This window comes from Zeus faber (genome assembly GCF_960531495.2).
Source record: "Zeus faber genome assembly, chromosome: 17".
Lineage (NCBI taxonomy): Eukaryota > Metazoa > Chordata > Actinopteri > Zeiformes > Zeidae > Zeus > Zeus faber.
In genome coordinates, this window is record NC_137204.1 from 29105913 (window position 1) to 29122682 (window position 16770).

The 16770-nt window shown below is 47.8% G+C and overlaps 1 protein-coding gene across 1 annotated transcript in view; it reads right to left on the minus strand.

Annotated features, from left to right (window-relative positions):
- Positions 1-9355: 9355 nt before the first annotated feature.
- Positions 9356-16770, minus strand: part of LOC307243079 (chondroitin sulfate proteoglycan 4-like) — a gene marked incomplete at both ends in the record, with an annotated part of 23391 nt that continues 15976 nt past the window's right edge. Inside the window, 7 exons of the mRNA XM_080017729.1 lie at positions 9356-10522; positions 10893-11474; positions 12081-12233; positions 12770-13112; positions 13202-13373; positions 14061-14268; positions 14598-14794. Coding sequence (XP_079873855.1) covers positions 9356-10522; positions 10893-11474; positions 12081-12233; positions 12770-13112; positions 13202-13373; positions 14061-14268; positions 14598-14794 — 2822 coding nt within the window. The remainder of the gene's footprint in view (positions 10523-10892; positions 11475-12080; positions 12234-12769; positions 13113-13201; positions 13374-14060; positions 14269-14597; positions 14795-16770) is intronic.

The window sequence follows — 16770 nt, forward strand, 5'->3', positions numbered from 1 at the left end:
CGTCCCCCCGCATCCCACCGCGTCCCCCCCGCGTCCCACCGCGTCCTCCCACGTCCCCCGTGTCCCCCCCGTGTCCCACCGCGTCCCCCCGCGTCCCACGGCGTCCCCCCGCATCCCACCGCGTCCCCCGCGTCCCCCCTCTTTAAGACACCGTCCACAGTCCTCAGACATTTCCTTTGTTGACGGTTGACGTCCCGCCCCAACATGTCCTTCAATCCCTGGCTTTAGCTCTTGGGTCGGCCGGACCCGAAGCGGTCGCGTCTCCAACTCCGCTGCGGTTTGTCCCCGAGAGCTGCGAGTTCAAGTCCCTGGCGGAGCGAGTACGGGAACAGGGAGGGGCCAATCGGGGGCTCTGGACGGAAGCTCTTTTTGGATCAGTCAGGTGACGTGCACGTCCGTCAGCTTGAAGTGTCGATCCACAAAACCATCGTTTCAACTACAAAACCAAGAACTGCGTTGGAAGGCGTCATGCTGCCTTGCGACAGGGACCTCACCTCCGACCTTTTCCCTCTTCTCGTCCCTTGATTTGGGCTTTTCTTTCGTTTGTCTTCCTGCCTGAGATGGTTTGGATATTCTTCTGTTCTTTTTAAAAAAAAAATATTTTTCACAAATGTTTGTCCACATCCACATGCGGACCACATTTAGCAACGCCGCTTTAGTTGATTCACCGCCGCTGCCTCCTTTCCGCTTCCTGTTGGCCGTGGCGGACCCCGCCACCGCAGCCCTGGAAGTAGCACATAGAGCAGCAGCGTGCACAGCGCCGACACAACCGAACGGCTGTTTCCTGTGAAGTGCCAGATGAGTCAAGGATCAAACATGGGAATTTTCCCAGCGAGATTATTTTAAGGATTACCACTTTAATATCAGCACCGTGTCAGATACTGCCGCTCAGCGACAAAGCGTTGGAACGTTGGCGAAGCAGAAGAAGCAGAAGATGCAGAAGATGCAGAAGATGCAGAAGATGCAGATCTTACCTCAGTTTGTCTCAGTTCTGATTTTGTTGCATAAAGATAAAATAAAAAGCAGGGACACTGATCCTTCCAGCGGAGTTTTCCGCTGTAGTGGAACATTCCTGCTCGTGCCTTGAATGATCCTGTTCAGTTTCCATCGCAACAGGAAACTGCTCAAAATAATCTTTTTTACAACTTTTCTATTTTTTTATTTCATTTCGGTTTAAACAGTATTTGAATCCCTGACGTCAGTAAATCTATTGATACGTGAGCACAGTGTTTGTTTGCAGAGATGCTGAAAAACTGATGGAGTGAGGGTTGAATAGGGTAGAATAGAGTAGAATAGAGTACAATAGGGTAGAATAAGGTAAAATATGGTAGAATAGGGTAGAATACAGTAGAATACGGTAGAATAGGGTTGAATAGGGAAATAGGGTAAAAAAGGGGTAGAAAAGCATAGAATTGGGTTGAATAGGGTAAATAGGGTAGAAAAGGGTAGAATATAGTAGAATAGAGTAGAATAGGGTAAATAGGGTAGAATAGAGTAGAATAGGGTAGAATATAGTAGAATAGAGTAGAATAGGGTAGAATAGAGTAGAATAGGGTAGAATAGAGTAGAATAAGGTAGAATAGAGTAGAATAGAGTAGAATATGGTAGAATAGAGTAGAATAGAGTAGAATAGGGTAGAATAGAGTAGAATAAGGTAGAATATAGAATAGAGTAGAATAGGGTAAATAGGGTAGAATAGAGTAGAACAGAGTAGAATAGGGTATAATAGAGTAGAATAGAGTAGAATAAGGTAGAATATAGAATAGAGTAGAATAAGGTAGAATAGAGTAGAATAGAGTAGAATAAGGTAGAATAGAGTAGAATAGGGTAGAATAGAGTAGAATAGGGTAGAATAGGGTAAAATGGGGTCTTGCATTGGGGATTACCCTCCATCACAATAAATGAAAAACAGAACATTAAGACTCAAAATGAAGAAGAGGAACATGATTTTCTGCTCTTTCATCGCCGGACCCGTCTCAGGGAGAAGCAGTGGAGTGATGTCGCTCACGTTGGAACAGCAACATCTTCACCATTTCCCACTTGGAACTGGTTTGGACGTGATGAGGTGGCATCGCTGACTTTCCCTCTGTTTCTACACGAGCGCTGCTTTCACGCCATCACATCGCTCTGGGTAGAATGTGTCGTAGCTCGTACCCAAAATACCATCATCACCTTGAATGTTTGTCACAACGGTGCCTTTTGTCCTTTGTCTCGATTTTATTATGTTCATTTCTAGTTTGGGGTTCCACCGCCCGTGGCTTCGGCCTGTGCTTCATTCTGGGTTTTAATTTCTAACGACTTGTGGTCATTTCCCGTAATAAAGTAGAAATACGTCGCAATAACCTGATGTTAAATATGAGCATAAAAAAACACAGTTTTTTTCTTGTTTTGTTCAGGAATCTGAGATAAGAGATGTAATGTATTATTCATTTGTGTATCTCCACAAGGACGTTCAGGCTGCTCCACGACCGCTCACATTAAATATATAACCTGTTTCACGTCACCATTCCATGGCTTTTTCAGTTTCCTGCTCGTGCAGGTTGGCGTGCAGTGAATCAACGTGTGTCGCAGCGACTCTTTTTCTTTTTTTTTTATGCACCCAGCCACGCCCACCGGTCAATCTGACACCACCCGCCGCCGGCCAGGAGCGCCGAGCCCCGTCTGGACGCTCGGGGTGTTTTCCTTCTATTTTAGATTTTGCATTATTTGTTTTCCTCCGCTTCCTTCTTGAACAAAACAGACAAAACCCCGGGCGGGTCAAGGCGGGGCGGGGCAGGGGGGGCCGGGCAGGGCGAGGCTGGGCGGGGCGGGGTGGGCGCCGGCCGGACGGTCCCATGTCCATGTGTGCACGTGCTGACCCAGAGTCTGTTTGGTAAGATGTGGGAATAGATAAATCATTTAATTTGAAATATTCATTTTATTTCATGGATATTATTCATTCATTCGTTCAACCAGCGGACAAAAAGATCCAGCCCAACACTTCAAAACAAGTCCAATCAGCGGGAAAACCAAGGACCTGGCAACACTGTGGCAGAGAGACGACCACGCCCTCCTTTCACGTCACCGCCCTTTTTTACCAGTGAGATGAAATGGCCCAAATTTTTCTTGTGTTTTTGAAAAATCTTTATTTATTTTTTTCAAACCATCTTCTCTAAAAGCCAGAGACCAGTGTTGAGGGATTGGGCAGTTTTTGATAAAAATAAATAAATAATCAGTGTATTTTCATTTTAGATGTATTTATTTTCCGATTGAGTTTCCTAATTGAACAAAACCAAAAAAGCCCCCGGGCGTCCACGTCCCACGTACCGTACCCGACACCAGGCGTGCAGCTCCTCTTCCTCTGCCTCCATTATTCAGGCTCGTCCCTTTTTTTCCGATCCTGGGAACCAGAGTGACCTGCAGCTCATGTTCCATCTGCTCTGCAGAATACGTCTGGCCACCCTCCCATTTAAACAGATCAGCCGACCTCGCCGGGGTCGGCCAATCACAACGCTGTATCTAATATGGGGCGGGGTTGATACCATGATGATGCAGAGGAGAGCCCTGGAGACACCTTACCAAGATGGCTGCTGCTGACGTGGAACGGTTGAATCCGCTATCGTGACACTATTAAACTAACTGGAAATGTTGTGATTGGTTGTAGCTCTATCCAATGCTGTGATTGGTTGTAGCTCTATCCAATGCTGTGATTGGTTGTAGTTCTATCCAATGCTCTGATTGGTTGTAGCTCTATCCAATGCTGTGATTGGTTGTAGCTCTATCCAATGCTGTGATTGGTTGTAGTTCTATCCAATACTCTGATTGGTTGTAGCTCTATCCAACGCTCTGATTGGTTGTAGCTCTATCCAATGCTCTGATTGGTTGTAGCTCTATCCAGTACTGTGATTGGTTGTAGCTCTATCCAATACTCTGATTGGTTGTAGCTCTATCCAATGCTCTGATTGGTTGTAGCTCTATCCAATGCTGTGATTGGTTGTAGCTCTATCCAGTGCTGTGATTGGTTGTAGCTCTATCCAATGCTCTGATTGGTTGTAGCTCTATCCAATGCTGTGATTGGTTGTAGCTCTATCCAATGCTGTGATTGGTTGTAGCTCTATCCAATGCTCTGATTGGTTGTAGCTCTATCCAATGCTGTGATTGGTTGTAGCTCTATCCAATGCTCTGATTGGTTGTAGCTCTATTCAATGCTCTGATTGGTTGTAGCTCTATCCAATGCTGTGATTGGTTGTAGTTCTATCCAATGCTGTGATTGGTTTACGCTCTATCCAATGCTGTGATTGGTTGTAGCTCTATCCAATGCTCTGATTGGTTGTAGCTCTATCCAATGCTCTGATTGGTTGTAGCTCTATCCAATGCTCTGATTGGTTGTAGCTCTATCCAATGCGGTGATTGGTGTGGCGGTCTGCTGAGGCCGGGCTGTTTCTCTGGATCTCTCGTCTCAGGTTTCTCTTTTGATTCAGCTCCACTCCCATAATAAAGACACTTATCTTCATCAATATCCACGTGAAAAAAGAAAGGTAACTATCACGAGAATGCTGGGACGTCCTTCAAGGTCAGACAAGGTGAGGTCCAGTTCAGTTCTGCAGCGTTTTGAACTCCACGGAGGATTTCATGTGCTTAAAATGACTTAAAAATGAAGGCAAATAAAGAAACATACAAACATGAAATGTGAAAATATAAAAACTCAGTTTGGCTATTTTTCCAAACCAGGTCTTGGTTAAAATGTTGTTTCCCTCCGTTTGTAGTTGTTCATAACACAACCTGAGAATCGTTCCGCTCTGAAGCGGCTTCAATGCTGTCCAACGGGGCAAATGTTTAAGAGTAAAAAAAAAACATTAAATCTCCTTCTAGAAAAGATGAAACTCACAATATTGTCAGACAGTTGGTGGCAAACTGTGCATTCAACAGGTTTTTCAGGGTTTTCTTCATCAAACCAAACCAAATCAAATCAGCTCTTTGGCTACATGGTAATGCTAACATAAGAGACTAGAAACAGGAAGTTGCGTCGCTTCCTTCTGACAACCTGCCCTTACCCGACCTGACGCTCTGGCCTCCCCATTCAAACACTAAATGGGATTGAATGTATTTTTAAGGTTTAAAATTTTTAAATTCAGAGTTTTTTCCACTTACTCTTTATCTAAGAGCAAGTAGCTATTGAGTAAAATGTCCAAGTGGGACTTCAGTTGAAGTGATCTTTCCACACCTGCATATTTGGATTATGAGTGAATGTTAAATGCATCTGATACTAATTGCATTATTTAAAAGTTTGTTAAAAAGCATCGAGCCGGCCAGGAATCGAACCTACAACCTTCTGATCTGTAGTGAGACGTCCATTGCTCCGCTGGCCCTGATGACCTCATCACGTTATTAGACCTTCTATTGTGTAATATGATGCAATGGTAATAAACTGCATTTTCCGCATAGTAAACATATAAATGCCCAAATGTATTAAGTGCAAGGTGTTACTTTCAGATAAAAAAAGCGAAATAAATAAATGGCATTCTGCCAACTGTGTTATTCATTTATCTCCTTTTTTCTACGACTTGGCAAAGTTCAAAACACAGATAGAAACTGTACTTTCATCGTTTTTAATGACAACAAGGCAATAGAAAAGAAATAACGACTCATTTCCTGCAATATAATAATATTAGATTAGAGTCGATAGATGGTGAATTCATCCGCGGGGGCAAGTTGCGGTGTCAGCAGCTCACATCAGAAGGAACAGGCGATCGCAGTGAAGTCATGGAAATAGAATTTGAGGAGATGACCTCAGTGGCTCAAAGAGATAAGCTGCTGCCGAGTACCAGTTGGAAAGGCGGCATCCTGGAGCCCCGGAGACCGGGCAAAGCAGTGGTCGAGACGCTGCAGGTTCAAGTGCTGCTTCTTCCATCAGCGTCCAGTTCCTTGAATCAAATGATTGGACCAGACGACGAGCTTCATCAGACCCGGTGGCTCAAACCATTGCACCCCCACCGAAAACCATCATGCCTCCAGGCGACCTGAGCACGCTTTTAAACATGCGGTCGGGGTGTCGCCTTTGAAAATCTCACCTGGCATCGAACCCTCAAGTCCTCGCTCATGTTTTCTCTAACGTGCAGGCAATCTCGAGGGCACTTTACACTGTTTTCTCTGTTGTAGGGGCAACCTAGAGCCACCTCCCCCTTAAAAAACTGTAAAACTGTAAAAATGTAGGTACGTAGGCTAATAGTAATAATAACAAATATAGCTGCAGGCAGCAACACACGGAGCCCAGCTTAGTCACGTTTGGTACGTATTACAGTTTTCCAGGTTCTCTGAAACGCAACACAATTTTATGCAGCTTCAGGTCTCCGGGTCTGTCGTCTCCTGGTTGCTCGACTCACGGAGCAACCACTAAGCAGTCTACACAGCAAACAGAATGCGTTAATTTACAAAAAGAGCAAAAGAGGTAAAATATCAATCGAAAAGCCCCGCCCACATCAAGCAGGTAAGACGATACACAGACACCTACACACGTACAGTTTGTAACCACTACACAACGTTGTAGTCCACACTACGCAAAAAACTTTAAGCACGAGATGTCGCCCCGGCTCTAACGAGACCTCAACCATGTCCGTGGGTCCAGTGGTTGTCGTGTTCCAGACATTTTTAGCCTGAAAATTGCCAAGGGGCGTTATTATAATAATAAAAATCCCAGCAATAACAATGGGCCAATAGGACTGACCCCTAATTATAATTACCATTGTAAAAAATGATTTATTATAATTATTATAATAATTATTAATGCATTTGTTCCATTTTTCTATGATTCTAATAGTTGTTTTTTTTGACAGAAGAATGATTCCAGCAGTATTTCACAGCTCAAATGATTGTTTCTGAAATATTTCTGGTGTGTTTCTGAAAGCAAATCTAGTAAAGTCAACTAATCAATCTTGAGGTATTTATTTTTTTAAATACTTGTAACCTACGCTGACAGCTGTAGCTCACAGATCTCAGGTCAATAAAACTCATGGAAACATGCGTTTTTAACAAATATGTTTATATTAAAAATATTTTACACAGCACGTGGCAGAGAGCTGCTGACAAACAGTTTGCAAATGATCTTGTAAAAAATAGTGAAGGTCATTCGGGGAAATACAAAGCGAGTGGGCGCCTACGTTACTCACAAGTCAGTGGGAGAAACGACGTTGGAAAAGTGAAATACCTGAAGCTACATAATACAACAAGAGTAGAACACAACCAGACGTGAGGCAGCAACACGTCAGCTGACGACGTGACCGCTGATTTGTTCCGTACGAGGAAGAAGCAGCTTCACCATTTCATAGAAAGTGCAGATGCACATAATGCTGCCGACTCACATCAGCCCTCGTCCTCCCAGGGTCAGTCCACAAGCAGTCTGTTGGAATACTCGTGGAACGGTCACACTACTCCATAAACACAGCTACAGAGGATGTACAGCGGCCATTTGCTGGCAAAGTAACTACAGAGTAACTACGGAGTAACTACAGAGTAACTACAGCGTGGTGTTATTTCACAAAATCCAGTTTCCCGATCCCTCTGAGCATTTTCCAACGACGGATGTCGCCGCAGGAGACGTCTGGCGATGCAAGAGCGACGCAAACGATTCGTTGTTATCCGGCAAATGGTTGAAATGAAGCGGGGAAGTCGGCTGAACCCGGGGGCTGTCCACGGCTAACGAGCCCGGCGGTGTGCGGGCAGCCCTCTGCTTTGAGTGTCCATCAGATTTGTCCCCGGCTGAAGTTTTTGACGCTCAGTTTTTCGAGGGTCCATCCCTGGATGCGTCAAGACTTTGAAAAGGCAGCATCACACATTTTAAGACTTTTTTCCCCCACGTGGGTAGCGCACGCTGTAGGATTGAGCAATTAAGGAAGGTGATCACAAGGGGAACGACCATCTTGGGATTCTTTCAACAGTCGGTGAATCGACATCCCAGTGGTGTGTGGCATACACTACAGGAGCCAGGACTTTAGACTCACCATTATATCAAACCAGCTGGTACCGGTGACCAGTGCGCGATCCCAATGACCCTTAAAAAACCTATTTAGTCAGGATTTCCTTAAGATCTCTAAATGATCATCTTGGGGCTGTAAAATCTATCTGAAGTTTTCGTCTAAGTTCGAAAAAATCCTAACAAGTCCTCGTGGTGTATCCACGAAGGCATAAGTCAAATGGTTGCAATTGTGTTTTAAAGTGTGTAAAGAGGTAAAACCCGGGTTTAAAGAGTAGAAAACCCCTCACACCGCCTCGATAACAGCCGTGTTGTGGCCGACAGGGAAACACAGTGCTCTGTTGGTGTTGGCGCCATGGCTGTTTGGGTGTTGCTGAGCAAAGTGTCCTCGGGGAGAAGTGGGATTGGTCAATAAAAAGGGGCGTAATTATCTGTCATCCACAGGGACTTCATGTCTGGACTTGCAGGCAGTCAGAGATCCGAGCATATGGGGCCACACAATAACTGCCTGTGTGCATGTAAGTGTATGCAGAAGCAAGAGAAAAGCGGCTCTAGAGCCGAAAAATTGCTTTGCGTAGGATGACTACGAGTCACATAAGACTATGTGCTGTTTGTTTTCCTTTTGCGCTAACGTTTCCGTCCGAGTCATTTTAGACTCTTCACTGGTTCAGTGGGAAGGTTCCCCGCCCGTCTGTACGGAGCAATTGGAACCTCTTGATGTGATCGTGTTAAATAGAGTCTGGAGCTGGGGCCGGGCGTTGCAGCGAACTTCAGCGTTCTACACTGACCAGACCCAGCAGTCGCTCGTCCATTCCAGAAGTCCACACTTGCCGCTTTCTTAGGCTTCACCCTTCGTGCAGGCGCACAGCCTCATTGGCTGTTCAAAGTTCCTATGGCGATTAGAGGCTTTGACGCGAAAATCAAACACTTTTGATCAAATGGTGACCTGCCCGGTTTGGCATGGTTTCCAGACAGGTTTGAGTCTTCCACTCACATGCACATATCGACGACGCTATGATTCTACCCCGGACTACCCCGCCCGATCGTTGGCAGATTGGCCTTGAAAAGCACGTCATGTGGCCCTGGTTTAACCCCTCCACTACAGCACCCACAACAGACTATTTAATAGCTTTTTATATTGAAATACAAAAATCGGCCAATTTGAGCGAGGGATGAGCAACGTGCTGGTATTTGGTTGTCTCAGCATTCACATCCAGTCGCCTCTTTATATTCACTGGATAAAAAACATACAATTAAAATACTGTTAACAGTGAAATCTTAAAAACACATATTGTACCTTTCATAAACTACATCATTCTGCTCTAATTTGAACCATATCTGCCAAAAAGTGCTTATTTTTCTCAGTTCAATTAAAATGTGTGGTAGGGTTTACCCTTCCTCCCTCCATCAAACCCAGTACTGGTTGTCCCTAAGAGTTGGAGTAGGGGTCCTGGATCTCTGAGGACCCCTCGACCTCGGATCCGCAGCTGGAGCAGCGATAATACCACCGGGACTAGCGAAGTTACCACCTCCTCCTTCACTCATCCGGACGTCAGCGTTTCCTCCACCCCTTCCTTCACGGCACTCTAGAGGCCCCCACAACGTAAACCCAGGGGCCAGACTCGCCCTCCTGGTCCGTACGGGGACCATGGGGGAGCTGGGGCAGCTGTAGGGTCCGAGCGGGGTCACCACCACGGAGGGCATGGTTGTGCTGTGTTCCGGCCGGCCCAGGTAAGGGCTTCCCTCGGTGGGTAGCGGCACTGCCGCCAGCTCCTGGATCAGCCTGATCCGAGCCCGTTTCTCCCTACGGTGGCGGAACACCAGGATCAGAACCACCAGGATGATGATGAGCAGCAGGCAGGCCAGCAGTGGCAGGATGATGAGCAGAGGGTCCGAGGCGGGGCGGGGGAGGACCTCCACATGGAGCGGGTGACCGTCCAGAGGACCTCCTCTCGGACCGTGCTTCCCATGGATGGAAGGGATGTGTGGTTGGGAGGCAGTGTCCCGCCCTCTCGCCCTATCTCCCCCCGTCCCTCCTCCCAACTTTCCTTCGTCACCTCCGCCGCGGGTGTGGTTTGCCGAGCGATTATGGGGCCTCACCCTGTTCAGGGTCCGGTTGTGGTGTTTGTGCGACAAGATGTGAGGGTGCAAGGCCGTGACCGAACCGGACTGTGTCGTGGAACCTCCTCGTCCGCCTCCTCGTCCTACTCCCGAGGAGGATCCACTGGTTCGGTTCTGCACGGGGAAGCTGCCGGTGGTGTACTTACGGGCCGGGCCTTCTGCTTTGCTCGAGCCGCCCGGACCGTGGTGCATCTGATGGTGGGGTAAGATGGTGAAGTGGAGCTCCCCTTTGGCGGGCTGGACCTGTCCTGCCCTCAGCAGGAAGATGAAGGAGTCGTTCAGGGCCGTGGCTGGGGCGTGGCCCGGCGCCGTGGCCACGGCAGACTCGTTGCGGGGGATGTCGCTGTCCGAGTTATCACTGAGCGTCTCCTCGATGGCCACCCGGCCCTGGACCACATCCCGGAACGTGAAGGACCTCAGGACCTCCGATGCCCGGTCGAGGTCGTAGGTCACCTGCGTTCATGGACGCAAACGCAGGGTACAGAGAGAATTTTAGTGACATTTAGGGACGCGCTACAAATGTGGGATGTGATCCATTTAGACTTTGTGCATTCCACCAAAATAAATAATTTTAAATGATTTCTGTGATTCAGACTGGAAGAAACTCAGAAAAGAGCCGAACCTTTCATCATGTCTACGAATGTTATTGAGCAATAAAAGGACCCCGTAACCGCTCGCTTGGTGCTGCTCAGGGTCCGGGAGGACTGTGGTTTTACTGGGGAGCTCCCAGGTGTGAATGTGGGCATGTGTTGCAGTGAAGATGAAAAGTTGTAACCTCAGAGACACGTTTAGCAAAAAAGCAGACAACGCCAAAGAGATTTACCTTGACCAGTTTTCCATGTTTGGGCGGAGAGAGAACCTCGAACACGGGGTCGGCTCTGCTGATCCTGGCCAGCTCCGAGGCGTCAATCATGGCCTTCCCCAGCTTCACAGCGATGCCGCTGGGCACGCGCACCGGCTCCCTCAGGTAGATCAGCGGCCTGACGGTGACGTTGACCGTCTGGCCGGTCAGGTTGCTGTAGACCACGCCCGGTGAGGAGGCGGAGACCGTCACCTTGAAGCTGTCCTCCGATTCGCTGAGGTCCGTCATGTGGTACACCACGCGGCCCAACCGCAGGTCCTCGTGGCGGAAGGTGTTGACCTCCCGGTCGTTGATGGCGATGCGTCCGTGGCGAGGGTGTGTGCTGACCCTGAAGGTGATGTTGGCGGCGCGGTGGCCATTGGTCTGTGCCGCCAGCTGATTGGTTGTCAGTACCACAGCGGTTCGACCCTGAACCAGCGACAGCCCGGTGTTGTTCACCATGGAAACGGCCGCTTTGGTCACTTCCAGGCTGAAGAGCTTGTACAGTGGGCGGTGGTAGCCATCGGTGACGTTGAAGTAGAACACGCCGGTAGAGGGCTCCCCCTGGTGTGAGCGAAAGGAAGTACAGGACAGAAAGGAAGGAATCCATTACGAGAGAAATTCACCAAAATGAACGGGCTACAGAAAAGCCAAAATAACACGAAAAGCGGTTTCAGAAAACAATACGGCTGCCCTCTGTCCCAACATGAAGAGGACTGCCCTTCAACACTCACAGTTACTACTCCCTGGTTTTGGACGACGCGTTAGACAGAAGATGACATAGCCGTCATATCCGTGAGATCCAGGGCTCAGGCACATGCACTGATGAGAGTGGACTGTGCTGACAATGCGCCCCCTAATGGAATTAGGTCGTCATAATCCACGAGCACAATTTCATTTTTATTGCACATGGGTGGTGTCACAAGTCAGGCTTTGTTGTTTTTACCTCCCCTCAATCTGCCAAGACATGGCCGAGACCTCAACTTCCTGGTTTTGTGTCTCAGTTCTGTCTTGTCGACCTGTCATGTAGATGGTCGCTGAGACTCGTTTGCATAAAGTTGAGTACGACTCAACGGGAGCTTTTTGTCGTGGAGCATTGTGCACCATGGATTATCGGCCACTAAACAACCGGAGGCTTCCAGGCGAGAGTGGTGACTTTTGGGGACTCACCTGCTGTACGAAGTGCAGTCGGCCGTGGTTGACGTCGTACTGGGTGAAGGAGGTCACCGGCTCCGGTCTCTCCCCCAGCGTGAGGTAGCCGTTGTTGGGTTTCCTGATCACGCTGTAGTGCAGCTCCTCCGGAGGGGTGTCGTGGTCCTCCACCTGGAGGGTGCAGCGGAAAGACTCATTCTGCTGCTTCTTTGGTCTCGAAAATCAAATCGGCCCAATTTTTATTTATTTTTTGCTTGTTTTGGATTCTTGGCCAGTCCTGTCCGTGTCCTGGGCCGAACGGCTCCTTTGGGTGATTTGTTCCTTTCAAGTCAGTACTAAATGTATGAACTTTTCCGGGTTATTCGGGTTCAAATTTTTATTTTTTTTAATTTTTAATTGGTTGTTATGCACCTTTTCGGCCACCAGATGGCAGGGCATTACGATATCTGTTAAAAAAAAAAGATATGGTCTTTCTTATTAACATAGGTTGTAATTCTATTTGAGAAATATTTAAAATAAGTTCCAACAATAAGCTAAATGAAAAGAGCATTAAATAGCCGACAGGAATCGAACACAGGACCTTCTAGTGGGAGAAAACCACTCCCAGACAACTTGCTTTCTTGGGGTTTCATAGGGTTTCTTTCCTCCAAAAAACCCGATCCGCCCCTACATCCCATGCTAGGTCCCATCCCAGAACACTGACCCACCTGGAGGTTCTCCGGTCCCAGTACGACGCTCTCCCCCACCACCACCTTCATACTGGGGGTCCTGCTGCGGATCAGCGGCGGCTGGTCGTTGACCGGCGTCACTGTGATGTTAAACATCTCTGTCACCGCCAGCTTCTCCTCCAGGTGGCGCCGCTGAGTCAAGTCCGGGGTCGAGGCCGAGGAGGAGGAGGAGGAGGAGGAGGACAGGGAGGAAGAGTAGGGTTTGTCCGACGGAGCCACCCAGGCCCGGAAGGTGAAGCTGTCGCTGGTGGTCTCCGAGTCGTCGTGGACGTAAACGACGCCGAACTTCTCCAGAGTTTGATGCGAGAAGTTCACGCGGTCCCTGGAGAAGAGCAGCACATTCACTTTAGAGGGACCGAGTCGGCAGACAGACAGACAGACAGACAGACAGGTGGACAGACAGACAGACACCTGGAGAGGTTGCGTCCTCCAATGGACAGCGCCCCGTGGCGCGGCAGCGAGATCACATGGTACAGGACCTGGTGGGCCCCACGCCCCGGCTCCGGAAGCTTCCCCAGGAGGTTGGAGGCGTCCAGCTTGGACCTGTCGATCACCACCCGACCTCCCTCGGCCACAACCACACCTGGGAGGAGAGGGAGGGAGAGAGAGAGAGAGAGAATCCATTCCAGTCTCCTTCACCATTTGCACGTCACATTTTCCCCGCACACACCTATTACCCAAACATCCATCAGGATTCCCAAGCACCCCGGAAAACCTGGAACCGTGAGATATAGATTTTCCAGTCACGGGGAAGTCATGGGATGTGGCAACATTTGAATTGCAACGGGCATGAACAGGAATAACAGAGGTGATGTTCTTCTGCTCTCAAAATCCAAAATCAGTCATTTGACACCACAGTAATACTGCATCTTGATTACTCCTCGCGCTAATCGACCGTCGTTTCTCCGACGGCCGGTTCTCAAAAGTTGCTGATCAGTACTCGTCGGTCCGCTGTTGCCTGGACTCCAAGGTCTCCACAACAGGAAGTCCAGTCCGGACAGGCTCCCTTGTTTTGCAGGATACGCCCCTCATTTTCAGACCTGTCAGTCGCCACTCATAAGCCCCGCCCCCTGAACTTCAACGTCTGCGATCCCCGAACCGGTGGCGTTTTCCAGTCAGAGCATCACGGACGGACGCTCAACGAGCCGGTTCGATGCCGCCGCTGGTGTAGCTCCTTTCACCTCCGTCAGCGGGCGCCATCCCCTCCCGTCTACGTACCTTATCTGGGTTTGGGGGCTTTGCCACAAGCGCAGGGAGGAGGGCGTGGTACCTGTGTTGGCCAGCAGCTGGCTCCTGGGCAGGGCGCGGCGCTCAGCCTGGCCCCCGGGGGCCCCGGCCCGGTCGGAGATGAGGATGGTGAAGGTGTGCGGGGGGAGGGAGGCCGGAGGGGAGGAGACGGTGAAGGAGAAGGAGTCGCCGGTCGGCCAGCCCACGGACGCCGGGCGGTTCTGATCGTACAGGATCACTCCGTCATCCACCTGAGAGAGGGATGGAGGGAGGGAGTGAGAGAGGGAGGGAGAGAGGGAGGGGTGGAGGAATGGAGGGATGAAGGATGGAGGGGGGAAGGATGGAGGATGGAGAGATGGAGGGAGGGAGGGATGGAGGGATCGAGAGATGGAGGGAGGGATGGAGGGATGAAGGATGGAGGGGTGGAGGGATGGAGAGAGGGAGGGAGAGATGGAGGTAGGAAGGATGGAGAGATGGAGGGAGGGAGGGATGGAGGGATGAAGAGATGGAGGGAGGGATGGAGGGATGAAGGGTGGAGGGATGGAGGGATGGAGGATTTTGGGGGTTTTGGGTTCCCCACCATGCTCTGTGTGAAGCTGGACACTGGACTGGTGGTGGTGGTGGTGGTGGTGGTGGTGTTGCTGTGGAGCCGCTGGACGATGGTTCCCAGTTTGGGAGCCGAGGTCACGGTGAACAGCAGCGGGTGTTTCCCTCTGATGTCACCGTCGTCGTTGGTTACCACCTGGAGATGCTGCTTCAGGATGGGCGTCGCCAAGCCTGAAAAGCATTTCAAATAAATATTAAAGTACTACTACTACTACTACAACTTCTCCTGTACTATTCCTACTACTACTCCTACTATTTCTACTACTACTATTCCTACTACTATTACTCCTACCCTACTATTCCTACTACTATCACTCCTATCCCTGCTACTACTACTATTCCTACTACTATTACTCCTACCCTTACTACGACTACTATTCCTACTACTATTCCTATTACTACTACTATACTACTATTCCTACTACTGCTACTACTACTATTCCTACTAGTATTACTCTTACCCCTACTACTACTTCTACGACTACTATTCCTATTAGTATTACTCTTACCCCTACTACTATTACTATTCCTACTACAATTACTCCTACCCTTACTACTACTACTATTCCTACTACTATTACTCCTACCCCTACTACTACTACTACTATTCCTACCACTATTACTCCTACCCCTACTGCTACTACTACTATTCCTACTACTATTCCTATTACAACTACTATACTACTATTCCTACTACTGCTACTACTACTATTCCTACTAGTATTACTCTTACCCCTACTACTACTTCTACGACTACTATTCCTATTAGTATTAGTCTTACCCCCGCTACTATTACTATTCCTACTACTACTACTACGATACTAGTATTCCTACTACTGCTACTACTACTATTCATACTACTAATATTCTTACTACTACTACTTCTACGACTACTATTCCTATTAGCATTACTCTTACCCCTACTACTACTACTATTCCTACTACTACTACTACTACTTCTATTACTAGTATTCCTACTACTACTAAGTCAGCATGTAATATGTAGGACTGCTCAGGCCTGATCTCAATCCAGCCTCCTGGTGGATGGTGATGGAATCACAGTTGTTTCTTTCAACCACTTTGTTTATTTTCTTATGGAAGCGTAACCAAGAGAACTGCACGATAACAAGGACTTTGTTGACGTGTGGAACGTTTGTTTTATTCATCACAGGTATTTATCCAGGGCTGTGACCTTCACCACAACAACCCCAGATAAGACGACGTTGACACCTCCAAACCGCAAACACTGCCAAGGTGAGAGGCCTTATCAGCCTGGAAGTGATCAGAGGTTATGGATCTACTGCAGAAGCACAGCCAGCAAACAGCCACACATTTGATCAAATGCAGGCGTCAGGACATACGTTCTGTTTTCTGTAAATCCCATATAAATAGAGAAAAAACTGAGAAATACTGAGAATAAAATACTGAATAAATGAGAATATTTATATAATTTTATAAAATGCGTTTTGCATTTTATAAAATATTATTTTTTATTATTAATATTAATATTATGATTATTATTATGATTATGATTATGATTTGTATTATTATTATTTTCATTATTATTATTATCATCATTATTTTATTATTATTACTTTTATTTTCTATATTTTTATTATGCTTATTTTCATCATTATTATTATTATCATTATTATTATTTTATCATTAGTGCTATTATTATTATTATTATTATTATTATTATTATTATTTTCATTATTATGATTATTATTGGTCGGGCAAGACGCACGTTTGAGTCCACGCCTTCCCAGAGCCGCCGCCGGCCTTGGTGTGTATTTGTCGCACCGCTTGGCTCGGCGCAGATCCTGCACAGCGCGCATCGCTTCCTGTGTGAAGGCCCCTACTCAGCTACGCCCTGCACATAGTTTACAAACACCACCACCCGGTGCCTCCGCTCCGCTTCCTCCGGTTCCTTCCCTCAGAAAAAGTTTTTTTTCCTCCGGCGGATATGGTACGATGCTCATCAAAGTTGGACCACAGCATGTCTGGACTGCCCCAAATGCAACTTAGTAGTTTTGTGTTTGTGGGTTCCATGGTTTCTGAGTGCCGTGCACTTTAGGCCGGATAATGGCTGTGAGAAAAATAATAATCGGAACAAATAAAAAAAAAGGGTGCCGTCCTTCGGGCTG